Below are 27,758 nucleotides of genomic sequence, written 5' to 3'. Positions count from 1 at the left end.
GCCCACGACTATTTGTAACCTTCCCAGCTTCTGACATTTTTTGTTTGTTTGTATAACTCAAGGCAGCAAACATATCCAGCATACTTTTATCCTCCTATTTTCCCCACAACAACAATTCTGTGAGAGGAGTTGGGCTGAGAGAAAGTGATTGGCCCAACGTCACCCAACTGGCATTTATGGTTAAGGCAAGGCTTGAACTCATGATCTCTTGCTTTCTAGCCTGATAGTGCGTTAACCACTAGGCCAAACTGGCTTTCTTTGACCTGTGAAGTTAATGAGGGGGATCTAAATTTGCTTAAACGATTACACAATTTGCTTAATGGCCATGGTGATTCGCTTGATGATTATAAAATTGGATGTGATTCATTTATCAACCACATCACGTAGTGATGGAAGTTCTGATCTCAATTACAGTCATAGTTATAGACTATTTGTATTAGGAAATTATCAGGAAATAAAGTCTCAGTAATTCTGCATTGCCAAATAATAAGGTAGCTTTGAAGCTTTCTCTGTATTTTACATTCTGGATGCAATAAATTTGTATCCATTTGTCCTAAATACAGAAATGAATGAAAATAAACAATTTTTATTTTAATTTGCTTCAATTTGCCCATTTTGCTTTCTTTGCTTATTGAGGATATAATGATACCTAAAGTGTTACCTTTATCATTATCTCTCCTATGAAGAATAGCAGTGGCAATGCAAGTCAGTAATCATATTTAATTATTCATTTGAAGCTAAGTTTTCAAATGTTAAAGCTATACCAAAGAGCAATAGAAGAGATGCAAATTAGTTGTACTTCTGTTTTCAGGAAAAAAAAAAGTAAGGTTGTATGGCTGAATAATCACAAATCATACCAGGGAAGAAATAAGTTTGTGAATGATTTCTACATTGAATATATAGTAAGAAATGCTTGTTTCATGTTATATAACAGGGTTGTCAAACTCACGGCTCGTGGGCCAGATGCACCATGTGCTGGTCAAGCCCACGCCCGGTTTAGCAAAGGGGAAAAAAGTTCTGATACGTCATGTGACCATGACGACGTGAGTTTGACACCCCTGTTATATAACGTGTATATTAGCTATAGAGAAGAATACTGTAAGGCTTTTCATCCCTTCAGTGCAAACATACAGGTATTTCAAATCTATGATAATAGGAACTAACAAATGATAATTATCTTATTACTATAGAGGGCTAGAATGTGATTTTGTGCAAGGTATTTATTTCATTTCACAATGAAAGAATTTCCACATTTAGTTCATGTTAATTAACTCTTGCCTTTTTTCTTTGTTCACATTTTGTTAATGCAGCAATTTGGTCAATATAGAAAGAAAAAAGAAAAAAAATATCATGATCTGGAAAAATAAAGACATATGCAAACACACCCAAAGACATCTCCAAATTGTGTTCATTAATTGAAAGTGAAACATCTTCTCTTACTTTTGAACTTAACAACTATATCCAAAATTATAGATTGTAAGATGAATTAGAACAAAATCTCGTAGAAAGTACATTGATCTGAAACACAATAGCTTTCTTGAATTTAATCATTTCCTATAGAGTCATACTAAAATTCAGTTCTACAGCAGCTGTTTCATGCCATTTATGATCAATCTTTTCACAAATTACTGCAATCTGATATTGTTGTAGATATTCAAGAGACCTTAAAATACTTAAAGGTGCAATTATTTAAAAAGGTCTATTACCTTTGTAATAGCCATAAAAATGCTTTGATTAAAAAAAAAAAAAAGAACCACCCTTGGATGTGGAACATTAACTGCAGACAGAATTGCAAATTAAACAGCTACTAACTTGAAAGTGGTGAACAATGACTGCTTTTACTTCACTCTTAAAATGGGCTTTGCTAGTTAGCTCATCATAGTGGCTACTGATGTTTTAGCTTTGCTTGGCTTCTAGAATTAAAGGCATAGCAGAATATGCACAGAGTTAACTGGGAAATTGTCCTGTGCAATCAAAATTGATATTAAAATGAACTTTATTCTCGGTGCATTTCATTTATGAAAAAATTTCTTCCTTTGTCTGTTCAATAAATATATATGTATATATGCTGCACACTAAACTTGTGGGCAAGAATCTGTTCCGGGGTGTTAAACTGGCAGCCCGCAGCACAGATGCATCATGTGCTGGTGACATCCATGGCTGGTTTAGCGAAGGGGGGGAAAGTTGCAATACGTCACATGATGATGCCATGACGATGCACATTTGACACCCCTGATCTATTGAGTCCTGCGAACTATAATTAGAGATTAAAGGTAATCTCTTTGCAATAAGACTATTAAAGCTTCATGGATGTGTGTACAAAGAAAGAAGATATGAAATAACAAAATTTATGTGATTTTGTAAGTGCCATCCAAGATTTTTTGATATGGCACCCAGTGTGCTGATAATGATTGAGACCGTGGCTGGTTTGTAGCACACCATCTCTTCTATAAATGTAGAAGGAAAGGTTCTGGCCCATTAGGTTGTTGGTCCACACTTTACAGCAGTTTCTCAAACTAGACCCATAGTCATAGTATTCTTGGGCTGATATGTTGATGAGTTTGATTACATTTTCCTTCCAATCTCCATTTTTTTTGGAAATAATTTTTATTAAAGATTTTAATTGAAATAGTAAAAACCTAATACAAACTAAACTTAAAGAAAAAAGAACAGTAAGAAAGAATAAAAAGTTCATCAGAAAAACATAGAAGAAAAAGAATTATGTAAAATAAAAATATATAAAGCGGTATCTTCCAATCTCCATTACGTATAGACAAATTTAGTAACTTTTGCTGATAAATTTACAGATATCTCTTCATACTATATTCTATGTCTTAACTTATCTATAAACAAATCTATAAAACATCAACTTTTCAATCTAAAATTTCATCTAAAAGTCCGTAGAGTTGCCAGAACTTTGCAAATATGCCTTATTTTAACTTAGATTAAATAACTCACTTATTTTTCTTTGTATTACTAGCAGTGTAATCTTTAATTTATTGTAGGAATTTGTTTCTCTTTGATTTTTTTTTAATCTCATCACACAGACTTCTTCAAGGGTTTATAACAATCCTCTTTTGTGTAGGTCCAATCAGAAAACATTTTCAAGATTATTCTCTTTGTCATTTGCAATTCCGCTTTAGTTTTTAAAATTTCAGCCGTTTTCTTTTATAAACCCTATAATACATCATTTTCCAAATTATTCTCTTGGCCTGTCATTTGTAATTCCACTTTCAGAACTTTCTCAGCCTTGTCAGATATTTTTGGTCTAATCTGTCATTTACTCGTTGACATCTTTTTGAGATAATATATTCATTAAATATATTCATTGAATCAAACATTATTGCTGACACTGTTGATATTGTAGCTACTAATTTATTGCTCCATTGCTCAAAGATCTCATTTAATATTTCCACTGTTACCATGTGTTATAATGTATCAATTTGTAAATCCAAACTGACACCAAAACTTGTATAAGCTTGTATTTTTTTCCTTATAATCTTTATTCCCCCTATTATGTCCAGTTTCTAAAATCATAAAATTGCTTATCTTTGTTAACAACCAAGATAGCCAAAAATAATTTTGACTCCCACAAGAAGCTATTTACTTTTTATAGTTAGTTCCAAAATATTATAATAAAAGTAGGTATTCTAAATTTAACTAAGAATTTCATACATGTAAGCCAATGACAGTTGAGACAGATGGTTAGATAGGAACTAGTGTAATAAGGATATTTTTGCCAACTGATCATTTTGGCATGCAGAGACAACGCTGAAGAAGCAAACTGACTTTGGCCAGTGAAAGTGGGGAAATTTTAGCAGACCATCTGGTAGACTTCCGAGCTCAGTTTCAGAATCCCTCTAGGAATCACTGTCCTAGAGGGATTGTTCAAGTCAGTGTTGAAAAATGCCCTTGAGGAAGGTCATTAGACACTGGATAATTTTAATCTGTGGATTTCAGTTACTCGTTTTTCTGGAAAGAAACCCACTCTCTGTATCTTTGTGCAGTTTGTTCAGATGTAAACGTTTCAGGTTATGTAGCAAATGTACAGAAGGTAGGACACTAAGGAATAGTTTCCCTTCCTAGTCTAAACAGCATTTTAGTTTTTCCTTATCGTTTTCTTGTGGGTTCTTTCATTAACACTGGATTAAAGTAAGTAAGTGTGGGTTCCCCAAGAATTTCAATTCATTGGGACAGAAAGATGGCTAATTAGTGGAAACTAATTGGCTATGGCTGTGCTGACAAATTCCAGAGACAGACCATTTCCAGTACCAGAGAATAGAAATTCACCAAAAATCTTGTTTTGCTTCCCAGTGTGATGCTTATGGCAGAAATGCTCTGCATGTTTTGTCAGGGAGAAAACAACTGACATAATTTTGACAAATAAGGAACACTTCGTTTCACTGAATCTGGCCTCTTCCAAAACTGGACTTTTACATGATATATATTAAATGGGATTATCATATGCAAGTTTCATGGCAGAGTAGGTAGGCCTCCATATATTGGGAACTAACTCATGTTAGCTTCTGACATGAGTTAGAAGGAGGATATAATGGAGGTAATTCTGCTTGATGAATTTTCCTTTATTACTGAGGATTCATTTTCAAGATAGCTTCTCAAATTTAGAAAGCAAGAAGTTTTGCAACCCTAGAGTACTCAACTTTTCAAATAGATAGTGGCAAACCAGTTTTTCTTTCATTGCATATCCTTTCATCTCTAATTTATCCATCTATCTCTATAATTTATCGTGTAGCATTTGGGATTTGAAAGCAAGGCCTTTGTGTCAGGAGGATAGAGCTTCCAGGGTTGTTCGAACTTTGGAATTTCTCACTTCATTGTTAAAGCACTGCAATAAAAGACACCTTCGCCCCCCCAAACCAAAACACACAATGAATAGTAAAACAATGCCTGCTTTCTATCAAGGAAAGTGACTAGGAGATTTGTTTAGTTCTGAACTGAAATGCTAACACTTTTTTCTCATAGTTTACTAAGAGCAAAATAATAATTTTATTAAGAAAAATAAAATGTAAAACAATGCACTCTTATTTTTATTTTAATAATAGCACCAAAGATTTCTGGGCTATAATGTTATAGTTCATTTAGTATGCTATACAGAAAATATATCCTGCCCACCTAGCAGTTCGAAACATGCAAATGCAAGTAGATTAATAGGTACCACTTTGGTGGGAAGGTGACAGCGTTCCAAGTGCCTTTGGCATATTTGTCAGGTAGCTGTGCTGGCCACCTGACCATGGAAATTGTCTTTGGACAATGCTGGCTCCCTTGGCCTAAAAAATGGAAATAACTGTCATGCTCTAAAGTCAGGCACAACTAACAGGGAATCCTTCACCTTTTACATAAAACATACTTAAAAGTAATTGATTCATGAGGGAGAAACTGACAGGTTTCTCCAAATGGTAACTAACTTTCTTTCTTTCTTTCTTTCTTTCTTTCTTTCTTTCTTTCTTTCTTTCTTTCTTTCTTTCTTTCTTTCTTTCATTCATTCTTTCCCCTCCCTCCCTTCTGCATTTTAGTCTGTAAATGCATTTTGTCACTTTTAATGTCCAAGTGGTACAATATCTGAAGTAATAAGTGTTTTTGATGGGATATTAGAATATCTAACTAATTTTAGATATTTTAATATAAAATCCCTTGCATCCTTCAATAGTAGTGCATTAAACCTGGATAAAATAATCATAACATTATGTTTTTATATAATAATCTTTGCCCAATAAAAATAAACTAACTCAGCTTCATTCAGAATTGAAAAATTTGCGAGGGTGATTTGCTACTAGCTCACTAATACATAGAATAGTTTCTAACAAGTTTCTTTATCCATAATTTTTTGCTCGTTAATTTTCTTTCTTTACCTTCCTGATGTTATTTCTGCCTTTTCTTTATCTATTATAAAATAATTTTTAAAAGGCAATTACATATGGCTGCATGTTGATGTTAATGTACAATATTAAAAGATAGACAAACAATTCTTAACAACTTAGCTGTTTTAGACTACTGCTGCTGTAAGCATTTTCCTGGCATCTGGGCATTCTACAAAGATCAATCCACATAAATTATCAAGTAGCTTTCTGATAACCCCTTCCCTGTTTTTAAAAATAGCTTTATGTGCTACTCCAATTTAGCATGGAAAACTATAAAAACAACTGTAGTTTTGTCCTTAATCATTTTTAAATAGGAAATCTTGGGGGAAAATTAGGGTGAGGAAAAGGAATGATGTCGTTTTTCAAAATGAACATGGATTTTTGGTTATTTAAACTATAATAATGCAATATAATACAATATTTTTCAGGCATCTCTGAAAGCAGACATAGTATCCTTTCTATTTCTTTATGTTTGGCTTTATTTTGGCTTTTACTTATTTTCTTCCTATGGCACCACTGATTAAAGTAAAGCCTGGCTTTGAAGAGATTGCTCTAACAATAAAAGTGGAAATTGTGCAACTTTGCTAAAATCAGACCATTTGTGAGTTTTAAACAAACCCATTAGTTACAATTTGTCTGGATCTTCCAAGGAGCCAGAGGTCTCATCATATATTTGTATATGCATACATCCAGTCTCCAGGCTGTTTTGCCTTTTATTTATTATGTGGCCAAGGTTTGGGAACCCTGATTGACAGATTTGCATGCACCTTGGCCCGCAAGCTGAGAATATCAGAAATAAGGCAGAAAAAAGGGACAAGTTTCCCAAACAAATCAGCAGTAATTTCTTCTGACTGTTGAAAAATACAGCTTCTCTTTCTGCCATTAGAAATCATTCCACTGAAAATAACATGAAAACTTGTCTGCCTGTATGTATTGAACTTATGGTTTTGACAACCATATAATTAAACAATTACCATTCTGGAATTGTATTTGGGGAAATGGCTTTTGGTATTCACTTGTCTGAAAAGACTGTCATTCGTGCATGGGAATGAAGGATGACAAGTATTTCATGGCAACTAATGTCTGGCAGATAGCTAACTTTAAGCCCTTTAGCTGATTTTGACAGGCAAAAACACTGAAGGCCTTGTGGCCAAACATTCAACAGTGTAAAAGCCATTGCATTTTCTTTTCTACACAACCTCTACTCTTCTAGCAGCATGTAAGAATCCTGCTGCCTGAGGAATCCTTGTTAAAACATTCTGTTAACTCTTAGGAAGGCAAAAGATTTAAGGCTTTGTTTTCATGAATGTCTACTTTTGAATTCAAACTGCCACTCTCCTACCATCCCCATTCCCCCAGCCTGCCTCTCAATCTCTGCTGGATGATCCCACAGTATTTGATGGAGTATAGATTTCAGAGTCTACCCCTTTAAAGCCCAGCAATAAAATGCATCCTTTTAAAAGTATTCAGATAGTCTAGAGTATTGGGATAGAGTATCCCTTTTTCTATTGGAGGCATGCACTACAGGGTAGGCAGATTTTTCTAAAAGAAAATGGCAAGTGTTGGGAATGGGGAACAAGGGTTTTTTCTCAATCACCCCAACTGAAATCAGTTCTGTTTTCTAAATTATAAATAAATACAAATCAAAGTGGGGTAAGCTTCCATGCATTGCAAATGGTGACTAAGTGTCCCTGAGAGGCAGGAATAATATATTTTGCATAGGAATGCTTTCTTCTTACATAAAAAAATCTGTGTCTGAGCTGAAGCAGTTCGGCCTGTAGATGAAAGATTTTTTTTTAATGTATTTGTAGGATTTATATAGGTTTATATGAGAGGGTGTGCCTCCATATACACAGTACTTGCTTATAGAGAAGCTTCAGCCATTCAATATGTCAGTCAGCTAGCTGAAGCGGTCCAGTCCATATATGAGAACTAAGCATATATAAATTTAATAAGTAAACAAATGCATATATATATATATATATATATATATATATATATATATATATATATGAAGAAAAATAATGTTACTTTTGAAACATGCATTCTTGATCTAGTCTGTCCATTTTAGAATTGTACTGTATTATAATAGGAAACCTGTCAACATTTCAAAAATGATATTCTACTATCAACCATTTATGAAGGGAAGAATAGATTTATATGGAATTAAGTCAAGCACCAGAGAAATCAGGAGATTCAGGCAGTTCAAATGAGTATAAAGAATAATTGCAAGCTTAAACTCTCTACAAGAATCTAAATTACTGATTGTCAAGGGAAATTAGTGGGAGTTAAGAAAGGAGCTAGTTTTAGATATTTGTGGGTATGTAAGGACTCATTATTGACCACACCTTTAACCCCCTCCCTCAGGCCCAGCCTGGTCATCCAACAAATTCAACATCTGATATCCTTCAGAATGACCAGCAATTGTATTAAAGTAAGAAAAAAAAAATCAAAATTTTACATTTTAAACATTTACACCTGATGTATTTTATAAGCTTTGTTTAGGTAGTATGCATAGCTAGATTTTTTTTTTAAAAAATCGTATACGTAGAAAGTTCTTTACTTGCAACTACAACTGGGACTGGAATCTCAGTCATTGTGCAAAGCAGTCATTAAGATGTTAATGACCATTTTGCTTAATGACTACATTTCTGATTGTCAGTAAGCAATCTCATGAATCATTAAGTGGATAGAATCAGAGATATGGAGTGCGGGGGTGCCTCAGGGAGTGTGGCTATAGAGCCCACCGGCATGCAGAAATCTGCTATGGCCCAGAAGGCTTTGGGCAGTTATAGGACCCTCTAACAAGCACAGGTTGCACCACTTCTGCATGTTTTCTGTAGCTGCTGACAGGCACGCCCTACCTATTGCAAGGTGCAGTCTTACCAAGGCTGTCTCGTACCATTCTACATGTGGGCACCATTCATGTGATCATTCAGAGGGATCCTTCTTCAAATTGGGCAATTTGGTGAAGGAGCCTTCTGAACAATTGCAAGGATGATGCCTACTTGCAGAATGGCATTAAGCAGCCTCAGGAAAGCCACACCTCGCAATAGCTGCCAACAGCTGCAAAAAAAAAAAAAACCTTCAGAGGTTGTGAGGTAATTTGTGCATACAGGTAGGTCCTGTAACTGGCCAAGGCCTTTCAGGCCTGAAGGGGCTGGCAGCAGGTCTGAGCTTCCCAGGTGTGGTGAACTGGGTGGGCGGCTAAGATTGTGGAGAGAGGAGTAAATGAGATAATTTCAGTGCCCATACAGCTATATTATCAGCAGACTGCCAAACACTTGAATTTTTATCACATAACCACTGGAGCACTTCAACAGCCATAACATTGGGCACAAATAAATCCCTTCATTCATCTTGTTGTAGTTTTGAACGGTCACTGAACAAATAATTGTAAGTCAAGGACTACTTGTATTTACTTAGCACTTTTTAAACAGTAGCTTTTAATAGTATGATGTATTGTCTCCTACAATATTTCACACAAAGCAAGTATGTTTTGTTTTGCACTTAAAACATAAAACATTCAGTATGCTGCTACTTAACTGGAAACACTGCAAAATACTCCCATTTTCACAAAAGATCCTTTCAACAAAATTACTACCATGTGTTTAAGCTATGAAGGAAGCATTCCAAAGTTTTAACTGTTGCAGTCTTAAACTTTTTCTTTCATAGTCAAGTTTAGAGGTGCAAAGCCCATTATTTTGGCTTTCTGTCCTAGATCACTTTAGCAGCACTTGATATGCATACTTGAAAAAAGGTACTCCACACCCAAGGGCCACATTAAACAAGCTCTTGGCTGGGAGAAAATCTATCAAACAGATTTTACTAAGCATCATCAGTTGGCAGATTGCTCACCAATTATAGTGTATGGCTATGTTGCAGATATGCAGCTGCTTTGCAAACAAAGGATATGCTTGCTATAGTGAACTGTTGTTCGCTGGTTGACAACCTACAAATCTTATATATTTGCAGCAGTTCAAATAAGAGGTTTGTTTCTTAACGCTACTTGTGTCCAATATTGGCTGTACATGTGGAGAAGACAACAAGAAGATCTCCTTCCTTTAAGTTTGCCTGGATCAAGAGTGCTTATGAGGAGTGTGTCCCTTGCAAGCCCTTAGGGAGACTGCAATATAGGACATGGTCTCTATTGGCAAGCTTACTGTTTCCATCAAGGAAATGTGTTATCTGTTACCTCTGCTTGTTGGAGGCCCATTGTTTGAGACTGTACTTTTTAAGATACTTTTAAAGACACTTTTATCCATAAGAAATTAGAACTTCGTTACAAAGATACTCTTACAAGTTGATGCATAATGGGTGAATATTCTTTTATGCCCATGTTATTGTTCCCTTCATCTTTCCAGTTATTAACTCTGATAGGCATTTGAACTCAGAGATATCAAAAACCATTGCTGATAGCCTTATTTGTTCCCAAACTTTCCAGAACCATTTCTTCTGTGCTAAAGAGGTAGTAATCTAATAGAGCTAGACATTTCCATTTTCAATTATATGTTTGTCTGCACACTTGGTTTGTGCTAGCCTGGAGTAGATGCAAACACTTCCAATTTATGGTTATTTTGATCACTCCAATATATTTGAAATATTTTGTGATTTCATTCAAGTTTTATGTTCCTATATGTATACCTGTGGATATAGGATGGTAATCCAGATGTGTAATAAAATATAACCAACATCTTAAAAAATAATTTTGTTTTGGAGGGATTTATGGAGACTTCAAAAAGGGTAGATCTTTTGCAGTAGATAACACTGCTTAACTATAGCAGCTGTTTCCTTGGGTGACACATACTAATTTATCCCAAAACACAAAGATTATTAGTTCTGCCATTAAACTACTCCACAATAAAAATAAATAAATAGAGAGTAAACAGATTCTATATCCATCTGCCTGCCTTCCAATTATAGGCAGCACAAAATTATATAGCAACACAGATCTGTCATACAATTGAGAAGAGAGTTGGATTTCATTCTAAGTGTTTCTCTGTTATTTTAATGTCTTTGCTTGTTGCATGCAAAACTTTGGGTAATACTTATTCTTTGTTCTGGCCTCATTTCTCTCTCTTTTTTTAAATTTTATTTTCCAGCATCGGCAGGCTTAATCGCACGTATGATTTCTTTTAAGTTTCTCAAACTTCTGAATATGTGGAACTTTAGAGGACAGAGGGGTCTAGCAGGTGTTTACCACAGTCCCCCACATAATTAGTCTGACTTGGTTTATCCACCTCAACCCAAGGTTTCAGTGCTATTGAATTAGCTAGTCTTTCTCACATGAAAGTTTTAGTGTTCAGGGATTTCTACTGAATATTCTTTTTGAGCAGAGAAGACTCGTAGAGCTTTTTATAAAGTTCGGTATACACAAACTAAGACAGAGTTTACATTGAAGAGGTAAAAAACACTTAATTTTGGAATGATTTTGGGGTCAAAATTATCTTCAAAATGGGACAGGAAATGGAAACTCACACAGTAATCATTATTTTATTCACCAGAAATTATGAATTTCTCTGGTGTTAAAAAAGCAGAAACCAAGAGAGGGATAGTATCCACATTTTCTGAACATTTATTTAGTGATCACTATCTTAGAAAGTTTGATGTTCCCTGCTTTATATATTATGTTATGCATTTATTTAATGCCAGCAGTATTTTTTAAAAGTAATATAAATCTATGAAAAGTTACCAAAAACAGTTTCAAGATATATTCTTTTAAATCTTTATCCAGAAATTTGTGTTACCACATGAGGAAACATTTGTCATGTGAAATCAGATGAATTTAATTTTAATTTCTCAAAATTTGTGTCAAATTAATTTGGCTTTTTGACTGCCATCTGCAATTACATCAGTTTATAGCCAGTGACCCCATTTCTGGAAAAATGTTCACTTTACATAACTATTTAGAAGGCCTAATAAAAATCCATGTGTAGAATAATACATATCTGAAATAAATGTTGATGGCACAGATAGTTTTTCTTGTGAATGTCAGGCTGGAGCCTCTTAAGTGCAACCTTCTTCTGCTTGATTTTGTTAACCTCATCCTCATGAATGTTTACAGATAACAGATAATCAGAGTTGGAAGGGACCTTGTAGGTCATCTAGTCCAACCCCCCACTGCCCAAGCGGGAGACCCTACACCATTTCTGACAAATGGCTGTCCAATCTCTTCTTGAAAGTCTCAAGTGATGGCGCTCCCACAACTTCGGAGGGCAACGTGTTCCATTGGTTGATTGTTCTCACTGTCAGAAAGTTTCTCCTTGTTTCCAGGTTAAATCTTTCCTTGTTCAGTTTCCATCCATTATTCCTTGTCTGGCCTATAGATGCTTTAAAAAATAGCTTGACCCCTTCCGCCCTGTGGCAGCCCCTCAAATATTGGAAGACTACTATCATGTCTCCCCTGGTCCTTCTCTTTACCAGTTCCTGCAACCGTTCATTGTATGTTTTAGCCTCCAGTTCCCTAATCATCCTGGTTGCTCTTCTCTTTACTTTTTCTAGAGTCTCAACATCTTTTTTATAACGTGCTGTCTAAAACTGGATGCAGTACTCTAGGTGTGGTCTTACTAAGGCTTTATAGAGTGGTATTAGTACTTCCCTTGATCTTGATTATATCCCTCTGTTAATACAACTTAGGATTGCATTAGCTTTTTTGGCTGCTGCTGCACATTGCTGGCTCATATTTAGCTGGTTGTCCACTAAGACTCCAAGATCCCTCTCACAGCTACTGCTATTGAGAAAACTCCCATTTCTGAGGAGGGTATTGCAGCTGAATAATGTAGTCCTAAATTTCTTTATTAATTTCCCCCAGCTTAGTAGGGCTTACTTGTTATAGGAATGCACAGGATGCCACTCAGATGGTTAAGTAAACCTTTTGGAGGCACACATGTGCATGCGCACAACTACTGTCCTCAAAATGGAAAATGAAGAGGGGGCCAGATTCATCACACTCTGTGCTGCTAAGCAAGTTAGAACTGTTTGAAGGCAGAAAGATAGTCTGGTTTTGTATATTGCATGTGGCAAAAGAAAGAAACCAGCTGCCTTATGTGTGGACCACAGCTGTGGTTGATGACAAGAACGCATGATATACAGCCTATGAGAAGGGAAGTAGTGTTGAGAAAAGGAGGTGGATGCCGAATGTGCATCTGAGATCAGTGTAATTGTGGTTTGCATCTCCACAGAATTAAATTTAAATATATAATACAAATTCCACTATGGTTTCTCAGTTTTATTAATTTTTACTTTTTATTCATGCATTGCGGATTATTCTTTCATTATATTTACTTTTTAACTATTTAAAATTGTAAATAATATTGAAATGGCAATGTGTCTGGCTTCTTCCTTTCTTTTATTCTTATCAGCAGTACCAAATGGGCTGCTGAAAACCAAGATACAGGCAGTTACATAGATGATCCTGCACAAAAGGTGCTGGGTTTTTGACCTTCCTCGCCAGCTTTAGTCAACTCTGAACAGGATCCATACCCAACATGGTGTCTGCCAGGACTCATTGTTTAAGTTGGGTCTTGTCTCTTGTTCCTCAGTGTGACAGTGGTGCTCATCGACAAAATATCTATCACATTGTTTCTGAATGTTCATCAACAGCTTGCACTGGCCCAATGTTTGATTTTTTTTTTTCAACACAGACCATCCTGTCCTTAATATTTGAACCACTATAAGTTCATGTATTTGCCATATGCTAAATAAATAAACCTCCCATAAAATGGGCGTTGGTCTTACCTGACACGCCATTTCTAGTCGAGCTGCGAGGATCATCCAGAGAGTGGGAGGTGCTCCAGTCTGCGTCTGTGTAGGCTGAGCTTAATTACTGAGGAACGCTCCACCCTCAGTCACGTGGTCCCTTGTAGCGTTCCCCAGTTTATGCGAAGTCGAGAGAGGAGGAAAGTCGTCTAACTTTCATCTAACTAGACTTAAGGCATTGGCTGAAACAAGGTTCCCCCAGATGGAAAAAAATAAAAAAGGGTGGGGCTGGATGATCCTCGCAGCTCGACTAGAAATGGCGTGTCAGGTAAGACCAACGCCCATTCTCCCTCAAGCTGCTTGGATCATCCAGAGAGTGGGACATACCAAAGCTTGGCTGTCCTACGGGAGGGAATCCGTCTGGGGTGGAAGCTCCCCTGGGTCCTCGATGACCTGCTGGAGGACTCGTCTACCAAACGAGGCCTCCGCTGACGCAAAGATGTCAATCTTATAGTGCCTAATGAAAGGGGAGGGGGAAGCCCAGGTGGCGGCCCGACAAATGTCTGAGATTGGAGCCTGGGTAGCCCAGGCCGCAGAGATGGCCGCACTTCTGGTGGAATGCGCCGTAACCCCGCTGGGAACTGGCAAAGCCTGAGACGAATAAGCCTTGGCGATGGTGGCTCTGATCCATCGCCTGATGGTAGAAGGGGACACCTTGTGGCCTAAGGACTTGGGCTGGAAGGAGAGAAATAAGGACTCGGACCTTCTAAAGGGTTGCGTGCGGTTAATGTATATGCGGAGGGCCCGCCTCACATCTAGGGTGTGCCATCGTTTCTCCCTTTCCCGCGAAGGATTGGCACAAAAGTTCGGGAGTGTAAGCTCCTGAGCCCTGTGGAAGGCTGAATTGACCTTGGGCAAGAAGGTCGGGTCGGGGCGTAGGACCACCCGATCGGAATGGAAGATACAAAGGTCCTTTCTCACCGAAAGGGCAGCAATCTCCGAAATTCGGCGAGCCGAGGTAATTGCCACCAGGAATACTACCTTAAAGGTCAAAGTTTGGAGAGAGGATTCTCTAATAGGCTCGAAAGGAGGTTTACTTAGGGCCACCAGGACCTTGTTAAGGTCCCAAGTGGGGTACTGGTGCACGACAGGGGGACGGAGGTTAGTAGCTCCCCTTAGGAAGGCCCTGATACGGGGATGGTGAGAGAGGGGACCCAGATTGTCGCCGGAGACGACGGTCGAGAGGGCCGCTACCTGGCGTCTCAGGGTATTAGGTGAGAGACCTTTTTTGAGCCCATCCTGGAGAAAATTCAAAATCTGGGCCACCGAAGGCGAGAGCGGGTTGACCATGGAGGCATGGCACCACCTGCAGAAGCTGACCCAGGTAGCATTGTATATCCGATTGGTTGAAGGCTGTCTGGCGGCCAGGATCGTGTTAATGACCTGGTCAGATAAATTCTCCTTCCTCAACTTTTCCCGCTCAACCTCCACACGGTTAGTTGGAGCCATTGGGGGTCCGGATGTTGAATGGGCCCCTGAGACAGGGAGATCCTGTCCGGAGGGATTCTCCACGGGGGAGACACCGAAAGGTTGCGGAGATCCGCAAACCATGGCCACCTGGGCCAATAGGGAGCCACTAAAATCAGATCTGCCTTCTCCTGGATCAGTTTCTGAATGACTCTGGGAAGTAAAGCTAACGGGGGGAAGGCGTACAGGAGTCCCGGGGGCCACAGACAGCGAAGTGCGTCGTGATTCTCGGCCCCGGGGGAAGGGAATCTGGAGAAGAACCAAGGGAGCTGGGTGTTGAGGGGGGATGCAAAGAGATCCACTGATGGGAGACCGAAGATCATGGTCGCCTCCCTGAAAAGGGATGGGTGGATGCGCCACTCGGACTGGTCCACGGTGGCCCTGCTTAACCAGTCCGCTCGGGTGTTTGAGGTCCCCGAAATGTGTTCTGCTTTGATCGAGAGGAGGTGATGCTCTGCCCAACGGCAGAGTCTTTCGGCCTCTCTCATCAACTGGATAGACTGGGTCCCGCCCTGCCTGTTGACATGGGCCTTGGCGGTAACATTGTCCGTGAGAATAAGGATGTGCCGCCCGCGTACCTGAGGCAGGAAATGGCGCAGGGCCAGGTGGATGGCGTGGAGCTCCAGCCAGTTTATGCTGCAGGCCCGCTCTGCTTGGGACCATTTGCCCTGCGTTGTAAGGGACTGGATGTGAGCGCCCCAGCCGCTCAGGCTGGCGTCTGTGGTGATGACAAGACGCTGGGGATCTTTGAAGAGATGACCCCTGTTGATGGCAGGGTTGGTCCACCAGAGGAGAGATGAGAGGACCTTTGGAGGTACCTTGATGGAGGATTTTGAGTTGCTTCTGCCGGACCTTTGAAATGGGAGCAGGAGCCACTACAGGAACCTAGTATGAAGACGGGCCCAAGGAATAATAGAGATGCATGAAACCATTTTTCCCAGTAATTTAGACAATTCTAATAGAGAAGCCCTCTTTGATCATCAAATAACCTGAATTGAATTTTGAATACTCTGAAGCCTTTCTGGGGAAAGGAACACTTTTTCCTGCACTGTGTCAATGATGGCCCCCAAGTGGGCAATTCGGGTAGAAGGGACCAGTTGGCTCTTTTTTTGGTTGACCAGAAAACCATGGGCTTGGAGAGCGGAGAGGGTAGTCTTGGTGTCCAGCTCTTCTTGGGATTGGGAATGGGACAGGATGAGGATATCATCCAGATAGCAGTGGAGCCGGACCGGGTAGTCCCTTAAGCGAGCCGCCAGGGCCGCGAGGATCTTAGTGAAAACTCTGGGAGCGGAAGCTAACCCAAAGGGAAGGGCCACATACTGGAAATGATGGTGATTGTAACAGAATCTAAGGAATTTGGAGTGGGAAGGCCGAATTGGGATGTGGAGGTATGCCTCAGAGAGGTCTATAGAAGAGAGCCAATCTCCTTGCCTGGTGCCCTGCAAAATGGATTGAAGGGTGTGCATTTTGAATTTGCGGAGGGTTAGGAAGCGGTTGAGTCGTTTGAGGTCCAGGATAGCCCTCCATCCCCCCGAGGACTTGGGGACCACGAAGAGGTGGGAATAGAAACCCTGGCCTCGCTGAGAGGGAGGAACTGGCTGGATGGCCTGGATGGAGAGTAAGTGTTGGATGGCAGAATCCATCAATATACGTTTGGAGGGATCCCTAGAGGGAGGAGATGACATGAAGAACTCGGGAGGTTGAGAGTTGAACTCCAGAGCAAGCCCAAACCTAATGGAGTCCCTGACCCATTTGTTGGAAGTGGTAGAATCCCACAGGTCGGCGAAATGTCTCAGTCGACCACCAATGGGGGGAAAGAGACAGGATCTATTTGGAGCGCCGGAAGGGTCTCCCCCCGGAACCCCTGAAGGGACGCTTAAATCCTCCGCCCCTCCTATTTCGATCGCTCGAGTCAGAACGATCCTGGGGATATGATGCTCTATACGAGGGAGGCCTCGGGTATCTGGGGGGGAAGGGGGACTGGTAGAAGGACCGGGAGGACCCTCTTCGAAAGGGCTGAGGGGTTCGGGAGTCAGGCCTCCGAAAAAGAGGAGGAAGGAATTTCTTCTTTCCCCTAGTTTCGGCCAAGAGGGGGTCCAGGGCCGGCCCTAAAAGCTTCTCCCCCTTAATGGGGGCGGAGGCCAGCTTGACCTTGTTCTTCACGTCCGCCTGCCATGGTTTGAGCCAGAGCAGGCGGCGGGCAGTGACCTGAGACGCTAACGCCCGGGAGGAGAATTTAACCGAATGGTACGTGGCGTTAGCTGAGAACTCTGCAGCCGCTGTGATTTTGGCTATGTCCTGAAGCGCCCGTATGTTGGATGGAGGGATGTGTGACTTCAGTTGACGGAGCCACCGGATAGAGGATCTGGTAAAGAAGGAGGCTGCGGTGGCCGATCTAATTGCCCAGGCGTTGGCTAGATGAGCCCGACGCAAGGCCAACTCAGACCTCCTATCCTCGGGTTTGAGGGCCTCCAGGGGGTCACTCAGGAGGAGGAAGAGGCAAGACCAACAATGGGCTCGTCCACCTCCGGGGTATTGAGGAGGGAGCAGAAACTCGGTTCGAGGTTAAACAACCTCTTATCCTGTGTGGATGGGGCCGGAGGAGCCCCCAGTTGGTTAGAAACCAGATCGTGGAAAATGGGAGGGGCGGGAATCACATCCTCTGCCACCACGGGCTGCTTGAACATTGCGTCCTCCGGTTCCTCCCCAGAGGAGAGGGGGGCAGGGGGGAGTTGAGTGGCCAGGCCCGAGGTGTTCTTGGCCTTGAACAAGATGGACTTGAACATGTGGGGCTTGAATAACCCCACAAAGGAAGGCTGATCGGGGGTAAGGCCCTCGTCCTCCGACAGCTCTGCTTCCATCAGGTCTAAATCCGAAAAAGTTTCCCCATGGAAGGTGGATCCCCATTCAAGGTCCTCCTCCTCCTCCCTGTATTGGTCTAAAATTTCCATTCCCTCCTCCGGTTCCCTTTCTGGAAGAGGGCTGGCCCCCCGGGAGGGTACCTGACCAGGAGCCGGGTCCAGGGTGGGCATGGACCTAGTTGGCACCGGCTCTTGTGCGGGAGCCGTCTGAGGAAGGCTTGGTCCGGCCATCTGCTGCATGCCTTGAGCTATCCCCTGTCGAATAGCCTGCTCCATCCAAGTTCTCATGTACTCAGGCATCTCGATCGTGGGTAGGTCCTCCTGTCTTAGGCCAGCGGCCGTGGGAGTGAAGGTTGCTTCAGGCATCCGGCTGGTTGCTGGTCCAGGGGCGTGAGACTCCTGGGATGAGCTGTGCCTGGAGAGAGGGGAACAAACTGGAGGGGGGGGGTGCCTGGAAGTAGAAGGGGCGGCTGGGGGTGTTGGTTGAGTCACCCTAGAGCGCCTATCGAACTCCCTCTCTAGTGCCTTATGACCCCTTTGAGAGGCCTTAGAAGCCTCCTGGGAGGTTTCTTTAGCCTGTCTGCACACATGATGGGACTTAGATTTTGCCTTCAAAGAATGGCGGGAGTTAGGGTTATCATCTGCCATGGTGAAACAACAGAAGTATCAATATGAATATATATAGAAATATATATATGTGTACAGGCGGTTGGCACGCCTAGGATACGACCTGGGTAAGGCCGGGTATCCAGAAACTGGTCCGCGCCCCCTTTTGGAATTTGCAATGAATAATCTGAAAAATATGACCAAAAGAGGAAAAAAAAATTTAAACTGCCACAGATATAGACTTTTAATGAAGAAAATATATCCACTGGGATAAGGATCCAGGAAAAACACACTGCAGGGGCAGTGATGGGAGGCTAAGTCTCTCTAAGCAAATCTGAGAGAGAATAAATGTCAATTGGATGAGATTGGATCACCAATGTAAAGAAATATGAAGATATTCTGTATTAGGGTGACTGAATAACAACCTGGCAGTTGGTAGAAAGAAGAAGCCAATTAGCCAAATCAATGCCAGCAATACAAGGCCTCAGGCAGCTTGCCCCCCCTCAGGGAGGGAGTGGCTGCACTACTTCCCCGCCCTGAGTTCTGCTGCGGAAGCCAACACTTTTACACCAACAAATAATAAAATAAAGTACTGTTTTTTTCCCTTTTGAGGGGAGAGGGAGATAGAGAGAGCGGCCCTACTAGGCCTGGGAGCCTAAGGCTAGGGCCAGCAGATCGTCGCAGCAATAGGAGGCCTGCAAAATGGCGCCCGGCCACGAGGCGGCGCCCAAAATGGCGGCCGCCTGGAAATCGAAAGCAAAAACGAAGCGGGCGGCTCAGGGCGGATGAGGGAAAACCAGTAATAAAAGGCTCCGGACCTCTAGAAAGGTACAAGGACGGCAAGGCAGGAACGGAAAGAAAATAAACGGCAGAGAGGGGGGGGTTAGCGCTGAGCGCTGCTAAGCCGCCCGCTCAGCCCCCTGGGGGTGAAAACACACACCCCTGAGTCTCAAGACACCCACAGATGCGCAGAGGCTAAGGAAATAATAAACTGAAATCAAACCTGTAATTGAAATATCCTGCTTGAATCAGCCAAAGAGTGGGAAGCACAATCAAAACACACAGCCTAACTCTGCGAAGGCTGAGCATAAAACTGGGGAACGCTACAAGGGACCACGTGACACAGGGTGGAGCGTTCCTCAGTCATTAAGCTCAGCCTACACAGACGCAGACTGGAGCACCTCCCACTCTCTGGATGATCCGAGCAGCTCGAGGGAGAAACAGTCATTGTTTTTACCTCACCTAATCCCAGACTTCCCAGTAATATGATGAAGTTGGAATCTTAATATTACAGGCCTTTGACTCACAGTAGTCACAAAAGTAGCCCTTAATGTGCATGTAGCACACTCAGATTTAATTTTAACTTGTATCCCCAACATGAAGCCCAGTGATGATAATTTGTCCACCAGTATGTTTCCTGGTGCTCACCACATTTTCTAATCTTGCATACAGGTCATCCTCAATTTACAACAACCATTGGGACCAATAATGTTGCTAAACAAGCTGGTTGTCAAGTGATTCGACCCAATTTTACAATATTTTTTTTGGCATGGCTGTTAAAACAAATGGCTGCAGTTGTCAATTGAATCATGAGGTCATTGAATGAATCTGGCTTCCCCCTTTGACTTTGCTTATCAGAAGCTGACTGGGAAGGTCATAAATGTTGATCACCTAACTCCAGGATGCTGCAACTTTCATAAATACATACAGGTTGCCAAGTGCCAGAATTTTGAGCACGCGACCATGGGATGCTACAACAGGTGCAGGTGCAAGGACCAGTTGTAAGTCACTTTTTTCAGTGCCATTGTAATTTCAAACAGTCGCTAAACAAATAGTTGTTAGTTGAGGACTTCTTGTACTATTTTTTTTAGGAATGGAAACTTTCATGTTGTGACACCAATTACCTGCTTCAGGAATAATGTGTATTTCCCACAATATCCTGGATCAGAGAAGTGACATTACATTAAATATTGGGGTCCTTGAAAACCTGTACATTTTTAATGGATATTGTGTAACTGGTTACAGTCATAAACCTCTGTGGTGGTCATTTTGTGAGAATGTCTATAATGTGACCATGTTGTGGGCAGATTTTGAAACTTTTAGTAGTTTAGAAACCATTACATGATACAATCGTTTTGTGAGAATGTCTATAATGTGACCATGTTGTGGACAGATTTTGAAACTTTTAGTAGTTTAGAAACCATTACATGATACATTTGTGCATCATGTATCATTCAGAGAAATACCTCAAGCTTCCTGTATCTCAAACATCTGTGAGTTCACTGTATATGATTTATTCTATTTTAGTATTTTGAAAAAAAGATTAAACCACATCTTTTTCCTCTGTGCAAATGTGTCGCTAAATATATTGAACTTCTATCCATAAATAAATTACAAGACCACATGGAAAATATTACTGTCAATTTCCTCCTATTTTTAAAAATAAACTAGTCTTCTGCTATACTACAAAGAACGGAGTAGTTTGGAAATCATTTGTGAAAACCTTTGCACACTTCATTCCTTCCTTTTCTTTTCTTTCTGCAGTTTTATATTCCAGTCCAACTAATCAGAAGCATGTGCTTAAGAAGCAGAAGAGTTGCTGAGACTCTCTTTGGAAGCTTCTTCTGTTCACCATTGTGGCAAATATATGTTTGTTGGAAGAAGTGATCCAATAATAGACATTTGCAAACACCTGGCAAGAAATCAACAGCATATTTAATTGGATTTCTATATTTGCACAAGCTGTTTAAGTTAAAAGGCATTTTTTCCTGCCAAATGAACATTTTGCTGCTGCACTTACCCATCTACAATTATAAAACAAAAATCTTTGTCATGGCTCTTGCTCTATATGGGATTATGAGTTTGTATCTTGGAATGTCAGTGGCATTAGGTCCAATGCCCCGAATCTCCTGGGAACATAAAGGTAAGAAATAGTTTCAGGTTATGATAATGATACATGCATTTAATGTATTCTAATTACGTTGCTTGTCTGCCTTTACAATTTATGGAAATAAAAATGCTAGGTAAATCTTACTTGCAAGTACTGTGTAATACATTGAATGGGTGATATTAAACTGTTGTAATATGACAGTTACATAAATAAGTGGGAATTTAATTTAGATCATTTGTGTACCTTATTTAATCCTCTTTTCTTTGTAATAAGACACAGTACTGGAAATAATGTTCATTTAGGAAAGAATAAAAACTTGGCTGGGCAAGTAGCTTAGTGACTAGCGTTTTACTCCTAAACTCACTACATGGAGCTTATTTTCATATAACTGTTTTTGCAAAAGAGAGAAGTGGTGTATTGTAGAAGCAAGCAGATATAAAGCATAGATGAGTTCCCATAATGTAACAGCAAGAGTTAAATGCAAATAATTTCCATGTAATAATACCTGGAATTTTATTCTTTTTCCCTTGCCAGAAATACAGTATGGATATGACTAATCTATTGGTTAAGGAGAAATTGTCAAGTGATAAGTTATTTTAACTGATAAACATAACCCAATTGATAGATATCCATTTGAGGGATGATGATAGTCCAATCCATTATCTGGTTCATAAGGAAATGGTTCATTATTAAGTTTTCCACCTCAAGGGTTGGCTTCATAAGCCATTCTAAAGGAAAAGAAAAACCAGAACTTGTAGATTATTCAACACACTGCAGTTTTCGAGGGAATTAAATAGACTACAAACCCAAAGAGTGACACATTTTGTACATTAAGTCCATTGGCAAACAGTTGTTCTTAAATAGCTGCTATTCAAAAGATCTTGTAAGCTAAAGGGTTCTGTAACCTAGTCCTCAGCTGATGTTCTTACTAATTTAATTGCTTATTCAGTGTTTCTTCAAGGAAAGGTGCCCCCAAAATTTGTAGTCCCTCAGAGACTACACTTTGCTCTTTCTTTAAATACACTGTACTGGATGGCCTCATTAAGCTCCATAGCTGTCAGCACCGTGTTTGTGATGCCCATTTGTACTTATCTGCCCCTCTCAGTATGTCTATATCTTGAAATCCTTATGCAGGTTTTATTTCTTTGACATTAATTACATCCAAGATAGCATTTCTTACACTGTCTGCAACTATCCCTTATGGTTTGGACTAACATATCCTTAAATCTATATGTTGGGTCAGTTTTTTGTATAGCTCTTTCAAATTGCTTATCCTTGCTTTCAAATCAAATTGATAAATACCTTTCTTTTTTAAAAATGCAGCTAGTTTGAACAAACCAAGGTTTCTTTAGTTATTTTCAACCATACTTTCATTCATTGTGGAAAGGAGGAATTAAAAGTGCTGAAACAAGGCAGTATTGTATTTATATATCCATAGAACTTGGCACAAAACCAAAATAAAATCAATGGGAATGCAAGTTCCATTCAGAAGTTTCTAACAAGACTTGGAACTGTGACAGTGTATAGAAAGCAACATTATATGCTGCCATTTTATCTTTGCCTTTGGTTATTCCTCAGCGTTTTCTGAGGCAACCTTGAAAGGCAATTCATTGTTACTTAAGACTTATCATTTCCCCTATTCTTTCAGAATACAATTCATATTGCTATTCAGGAACATAATGAAACAACAAAATATAGAGTTTCAACAATAGGACAGATAATTAAAGTTCTTCATTCTTCAAACTATTTGTAAAGTTTTAATAAAAGGGTAAGAAAATTGGTTAAAACAAACTAAGCCGGAATAAATATTTGTATCCATCTCCCCAACAAAAACCAGACTCCTTTAAAAGAATAGCTGTACCATCTAAAATAAATTAGACTTTATTTGTTTAGGTTAATTTTCCAAATAATTTAGGTGGCCCTTTTTACTCCATTGGGATTTTATTCCAGCATTTAAAATGCTTATCATAAACCTGTGAATAACAAGTCCTTGAAAAAAAAAAGGTTAAGTGAAGGGTTGTTCTCTACTTATTGTAAAGTGACAAAAACTAATCTAAAAAAATGAATATATGAAATCTTTTATTGCAGGTCACAAGATTTGGTCTCTTTTAAATGAGGACCATTCAATGAAATCTAATTCTCTTTATATTTTCTCTTTGACTTGTGAAGAATAAGTATGGTCAGAGAACCAAATATTTATAATTGTTATATGTTACACTTTAAAGAAACAATTACTGCTTTGTCCTAGTAGCATTCTAAAGTCCATCTCAAATGACTTTGACCTTTAAATTAATCGTAATATACATGCTAATATTTGTACTCTGGTATTTCTGGTTAATTCTTTAGTATCGGATCCTCATTTTCCTCATGCTTGCTTTTCAGTAAGAGCCTCAATCTCAAACATCAGGTTTCTTTATAAAACTTTGAGCTACAAATTTATTTTTACAAAGTTATTTTTGCCTGTTAGCTTTCCCTAAATCCTAGTTAGTAGATTGTGCTGTTTTAATGTTAACATTGAGTGACTCAAAATGAACAATCTTAACAAATCCTTGTTTTGATTAATGTTTGCCTTAAGATTGCTACATTTTGAATTAACATTTGCTCTGAAATCATTGTTTATTAACAGAAGTTCATCTGGTACATTTTCAAGAGCCAGAAATATCTAACTACTCAACCTTGTTACTAGATGAAGACAGAGATATTTTATATGTGGGGGCTAGAGAAGTTATATTTGCCTTGAATTCATTCAACATTGTAGAAAAAAAGGAAGAGGTAGGTATGCAGTTTTATGGTTCTCAGATTTTTCTGCCCATGACCAATGATGCAGTCATATGTATGCTTACTCAGAAATAAGACTCATTGAATTTAGTAGCATTTGCTTCCTAGTATCGTTTTAGAGCGATATTAAGTTTTCTGTGGTTATAAAGATGTTCTCAGTGGAAACACACTGCTGGTGAAATTCTGGTAGCATAATAATTCTGGCATAGATGTATGAAAAGCTTAAAAACTCAAGCTAGATGCTTTTATTGGGTGGAATTTGTCAGCTATTTTCCAGCTGCTAAGTCTTTGATTCACAGTAGCCTTTTATATTATTACTTTCCTGCTGCTTATATTGCCCATTCACTGGAGGAAATGTCTCCAAGCATGGAGAAGAACGTTTTAGGTTTCAGGGCATAATGAGTCACTGCAGAAATTCATTCAGTATAGATTAGAATATATAATGTGTAATAATTTTGCCTTTTGTTGGTGTTGCTTAAGCTCAGTTGGTATTGATGTAGCTCCAGAATAGCAAGTATAGGTGTCAGGAGTGTACCTTTTTAGTCTTGAATTTTCATTTATGTTTGACTTGGAATGCTGTCTATTTTCTGGCTTCAGTGTTAATTGCTGTGAGCAGTAGCACCGGGAAAGCCTTTTGATTGGTTCTTCTGTTTTCCTCTAGGTGTTTTGGAAGGTAACAGAAGACAAGAAAACAAAATGTGCAGAAAAGGGCAAATCAAAACAAGTGAGTAAATGTTGTTGTTTGTCACATATCCATTTGACTTTGAAGAAAGCTAAGAAATCATTTGATTTTAGGTGGCCCTTTAATCAAAATTGCAATAGAGTGAGTTTTCCATGGTAAGTCATATTGCTAAAGGTGCCATATTTGTGTATATACAAATATGTGTATATACATATGACAGTAGTTGGTTTTTTTAAACCACAAAGCACTGCTAAGAATGCATACTCCTGTGCGTTTTTTAAATGTGGTAGAAGCAGTATCCAACTAGGACAGCCACTCTCTAAACCAGCTACTGCTTCTGTTTGTTGTCTTTACCTTCCAGTATGTTTACAGGCTTGGCTTTGTGTTGCAACACTTTGGAAACACTAGTGTTGAAGGATTGGGTAACCTATTGGAAAAAAACCAGGTATTTGCATCAGTTAACATCAGTTTTGGATTAACAGCACAAATGTGGAATCCATCATTTGATATCTCTCCTTTCTTCCTTCACTTGAAATGCTCCCAGCTCCATGCTGTGAGGCTGTGGTTCTTTTTGAGAGTATCTGGAAAAGTTGTTGAATATCAATGTTAATTTATTAAATTTTCATTATCATTCAAAAGATTTTTAAAGATGGAAAGTAGCCAACTGAATTATGAATTTTTGAAGCATCCTGTCATAGTTGGAAATGATACTTAGATCACTAAATGATACTTGGCAGCTCACTAAAAAAAATACAATGAAACTGTATAAATAAAACAATAGGTTTCTTCCTATACTTAAACATGTGGTGAAATCAGTAGTGCATACTTACACATCAACAGGTATGCAATATATAGACATGCAATATACTCAGGTATGCAATATATAGACATGCAATGTACTCAAGCTATGAGAATTATTAAAGAGTTTTAGCTATAGACAGCAAACAGAGATTAGCTGTGTTTCATCCCACTTTAGAGCTCATACAGCATACCCCAGATGGGAATTTGTCAAATATGTAGTTTTTTCTGCGCAATGAAGAACCTTATTTAGGAGTAAACGTGATGTCTTACCTTTCACAGTCCTCAGTGGGAGATCTACTAAATGTTTAAAAAAATTGCTTTCAATTGAGACTGCAGCATCTACTACATCTACTTGTTTTAAACCTACTCATACAACAACTATTTGAAGTTATGATGGCACTTAACAAGGAATGCTTACAACAGATCCTCATAGCTGTGGTTGTCACAGTGTCCCTGCAGTTAGGTGGTCATGATTTAAGCGATTTGCAGATACACTGTTGTAGCAGCTTGCAGTCATGTGATCTCCATTTGTGATCTTCACTGCTAGCTTATAAAGTCAATGGGGGAAGCCAGCAGGAAGCCACAAATGGCAATCATATAACCACAGCATGCTGCAGCCTCACAGGATTTACCTAATGATGGCAACTGGAGCTGCCAGAACTATCATTATAAGTTGTGATATCATATCTTAGGACTGCATTGCTTAGTGCCCAAGTTCCTGACCCCAGTTATCATTGCCAAGCAAGGGCTACCTGAATTCTAATGCCCCTACTACAAGGGCAATCAACATATTGTCAGTTCCCTGATGAAATGAAAATTTCTCACCACCTCCCTTTTGTAAGTTAAAAGCTGTATATTACTAGATCCTCCCATGGTAGATAGCATATCGGCTAGAATAATTGACAGGATAAGTGCCAAGAAATCAAAAATCATGTATATGAGTTCCACTGCACAGATACGAAAAATTACACTCGAATCACAGTGACTTGAGGAGGTAGAAATGTTTACTGATTTGAGTAGTGTATAGTACATTTCCTAATTTTATATGGTAGCAAACAAGATAGGCAGATTGATAACTAATAGGAATGGACATCGACTAATATATTGAAGGATGTTTTAAAACTACTATATTCTATTGGCTATTATTTTAACCCATGGTTAACCCTTTAAAATTTATATTTAATATTGGCTGTTGCCCCAGTTATTAATGAAACAAATTTTCTACCTTTTTATTGTATTTTTACAGTCTTTATGAAATCCTAATACTATATTTAAAAAAAAAATAGGAGGACATTGTTTATTGGTTACAGGCTCAGTGTTCTAGCATCTTAATAACTAAACTTCCTATCAGCAATTTGTTACTAATGCAGTATTTTAGCTCTTTTATTTTTCATATAGCATAATCTGTATTCTCTTTCATCCCAAATAGCTCTCAGAGCCACAGAATAATAGCAAAAAAAGCATTTGTGCATTTAGACTTTACAGTCTAAAAAGTCAGTGCACAGAAGAAAAGGTGAATAGCAAGGGGGGGAAAAGGGGCAACAGAGTTACTAATCCTTTTAGTAACCAGCTGTAATAGCATCAGGATGGTTGAGATGAAATTTACCTGTGCACAAGTTAAAGCCATTTGTGTTACCAATTTGAAAGTTTTTTTTTTCAAAAAGTAGTGAGATTTTGATTGATTGTTTTTGTTTTCTCTCCTGTCAATTTTTTTTTATTTTGTTTTACAGACAGAGTGCCTTAACTATGTTCGTGTCTTACAATATTTGAATGATACTTTGCTCTATGTGTGTGGAACAAATGCATTTCAGCCTATCTGTGATCATCTGGTAAGCGTGAGAATAAAGTTTATTTAGGGACAACTGGAAAATTATGTTCAGTAATGTAAAGAACAAAACTCCATGTTGCATGATTGGAGTTCAGTTAAAATTTCTTAGAGAATATGATATAAAGAGAGTATGATATAAAGACTTGTCCTAATTTTTGAATGTTGTTTTTATAGTAGACCATATAGAAACATCCTGCATGTCTGATAC

The 27,758-nt window shown here is 39.2% G+C and overlaps 1 protein-coding gene across 10 annotated transcripts in view; it reads left to right on the top strand.

Annotated features, from left to right (window-relative positions):
- Nucleotides 1-27,758, top strand: part of SEMA4D (semaphorin 4D) — a 106,094-nt gene that overhangs the window by 59,002 nt on the left and 19,334 nt on the right. For 8 of the 10 annotated variants that reach the window (XM_087926855.1, XM_087926858.1, XM_087926859.1 and 5 more), the window contains 4 exons: nucleotides 21,116-21,494; nucleotides 24,088-24,233; nucleotides 24,901-24,963; nucleotides 27,453-27,551. In XM_087926855.1, coding sequence (XP_087782981.1) covers nucleotides 21,347-21,494; nucleotides 24,088-24,233; nucleotides 24,901-24,963; nucleotides 27,453-27,551 — 456 coding nt within the window. In that variant the 5' untranslated portion in view covers nucleotides 21,116-21,346. Of the gene's footprint in view, nucleotides 1-8,293; nucleotides 8,314-20,329; nucleotides 20,353-21,115; nucleotides 21,495-24,087; nucleotides 24,234-24,900; nucleotides 24,964-27,452; nucleotides 27,552-27,758 lie in introns of those variants that run through there. The other 2 variants (XM_087926857.1, XM_026703936.2) reach the window with 2 other exon arrangements.

Source organism: Pseudonaja textilis, chromosome 2 (assembly GCF_049901715.1).
Source record: "Pseudonaja textilis isolate UNSWEBS1 chromosome 2, rPseTex1.2, whole genome shotgun sequence".
In the NCBI taxonomy this organism is placed as follows: domain Eukaryota; kingdom Metazoa; phylum Chordata; class Lepidosauria; order Squamata; family Elapidae; genus Pseudonaja; species Pseudonaja textilis.
The sequence above is the reverse complement of the archived record's forward strand: the minus strand, read 5'-3'. Positions and strand labels throughout refer to the sequence as shown.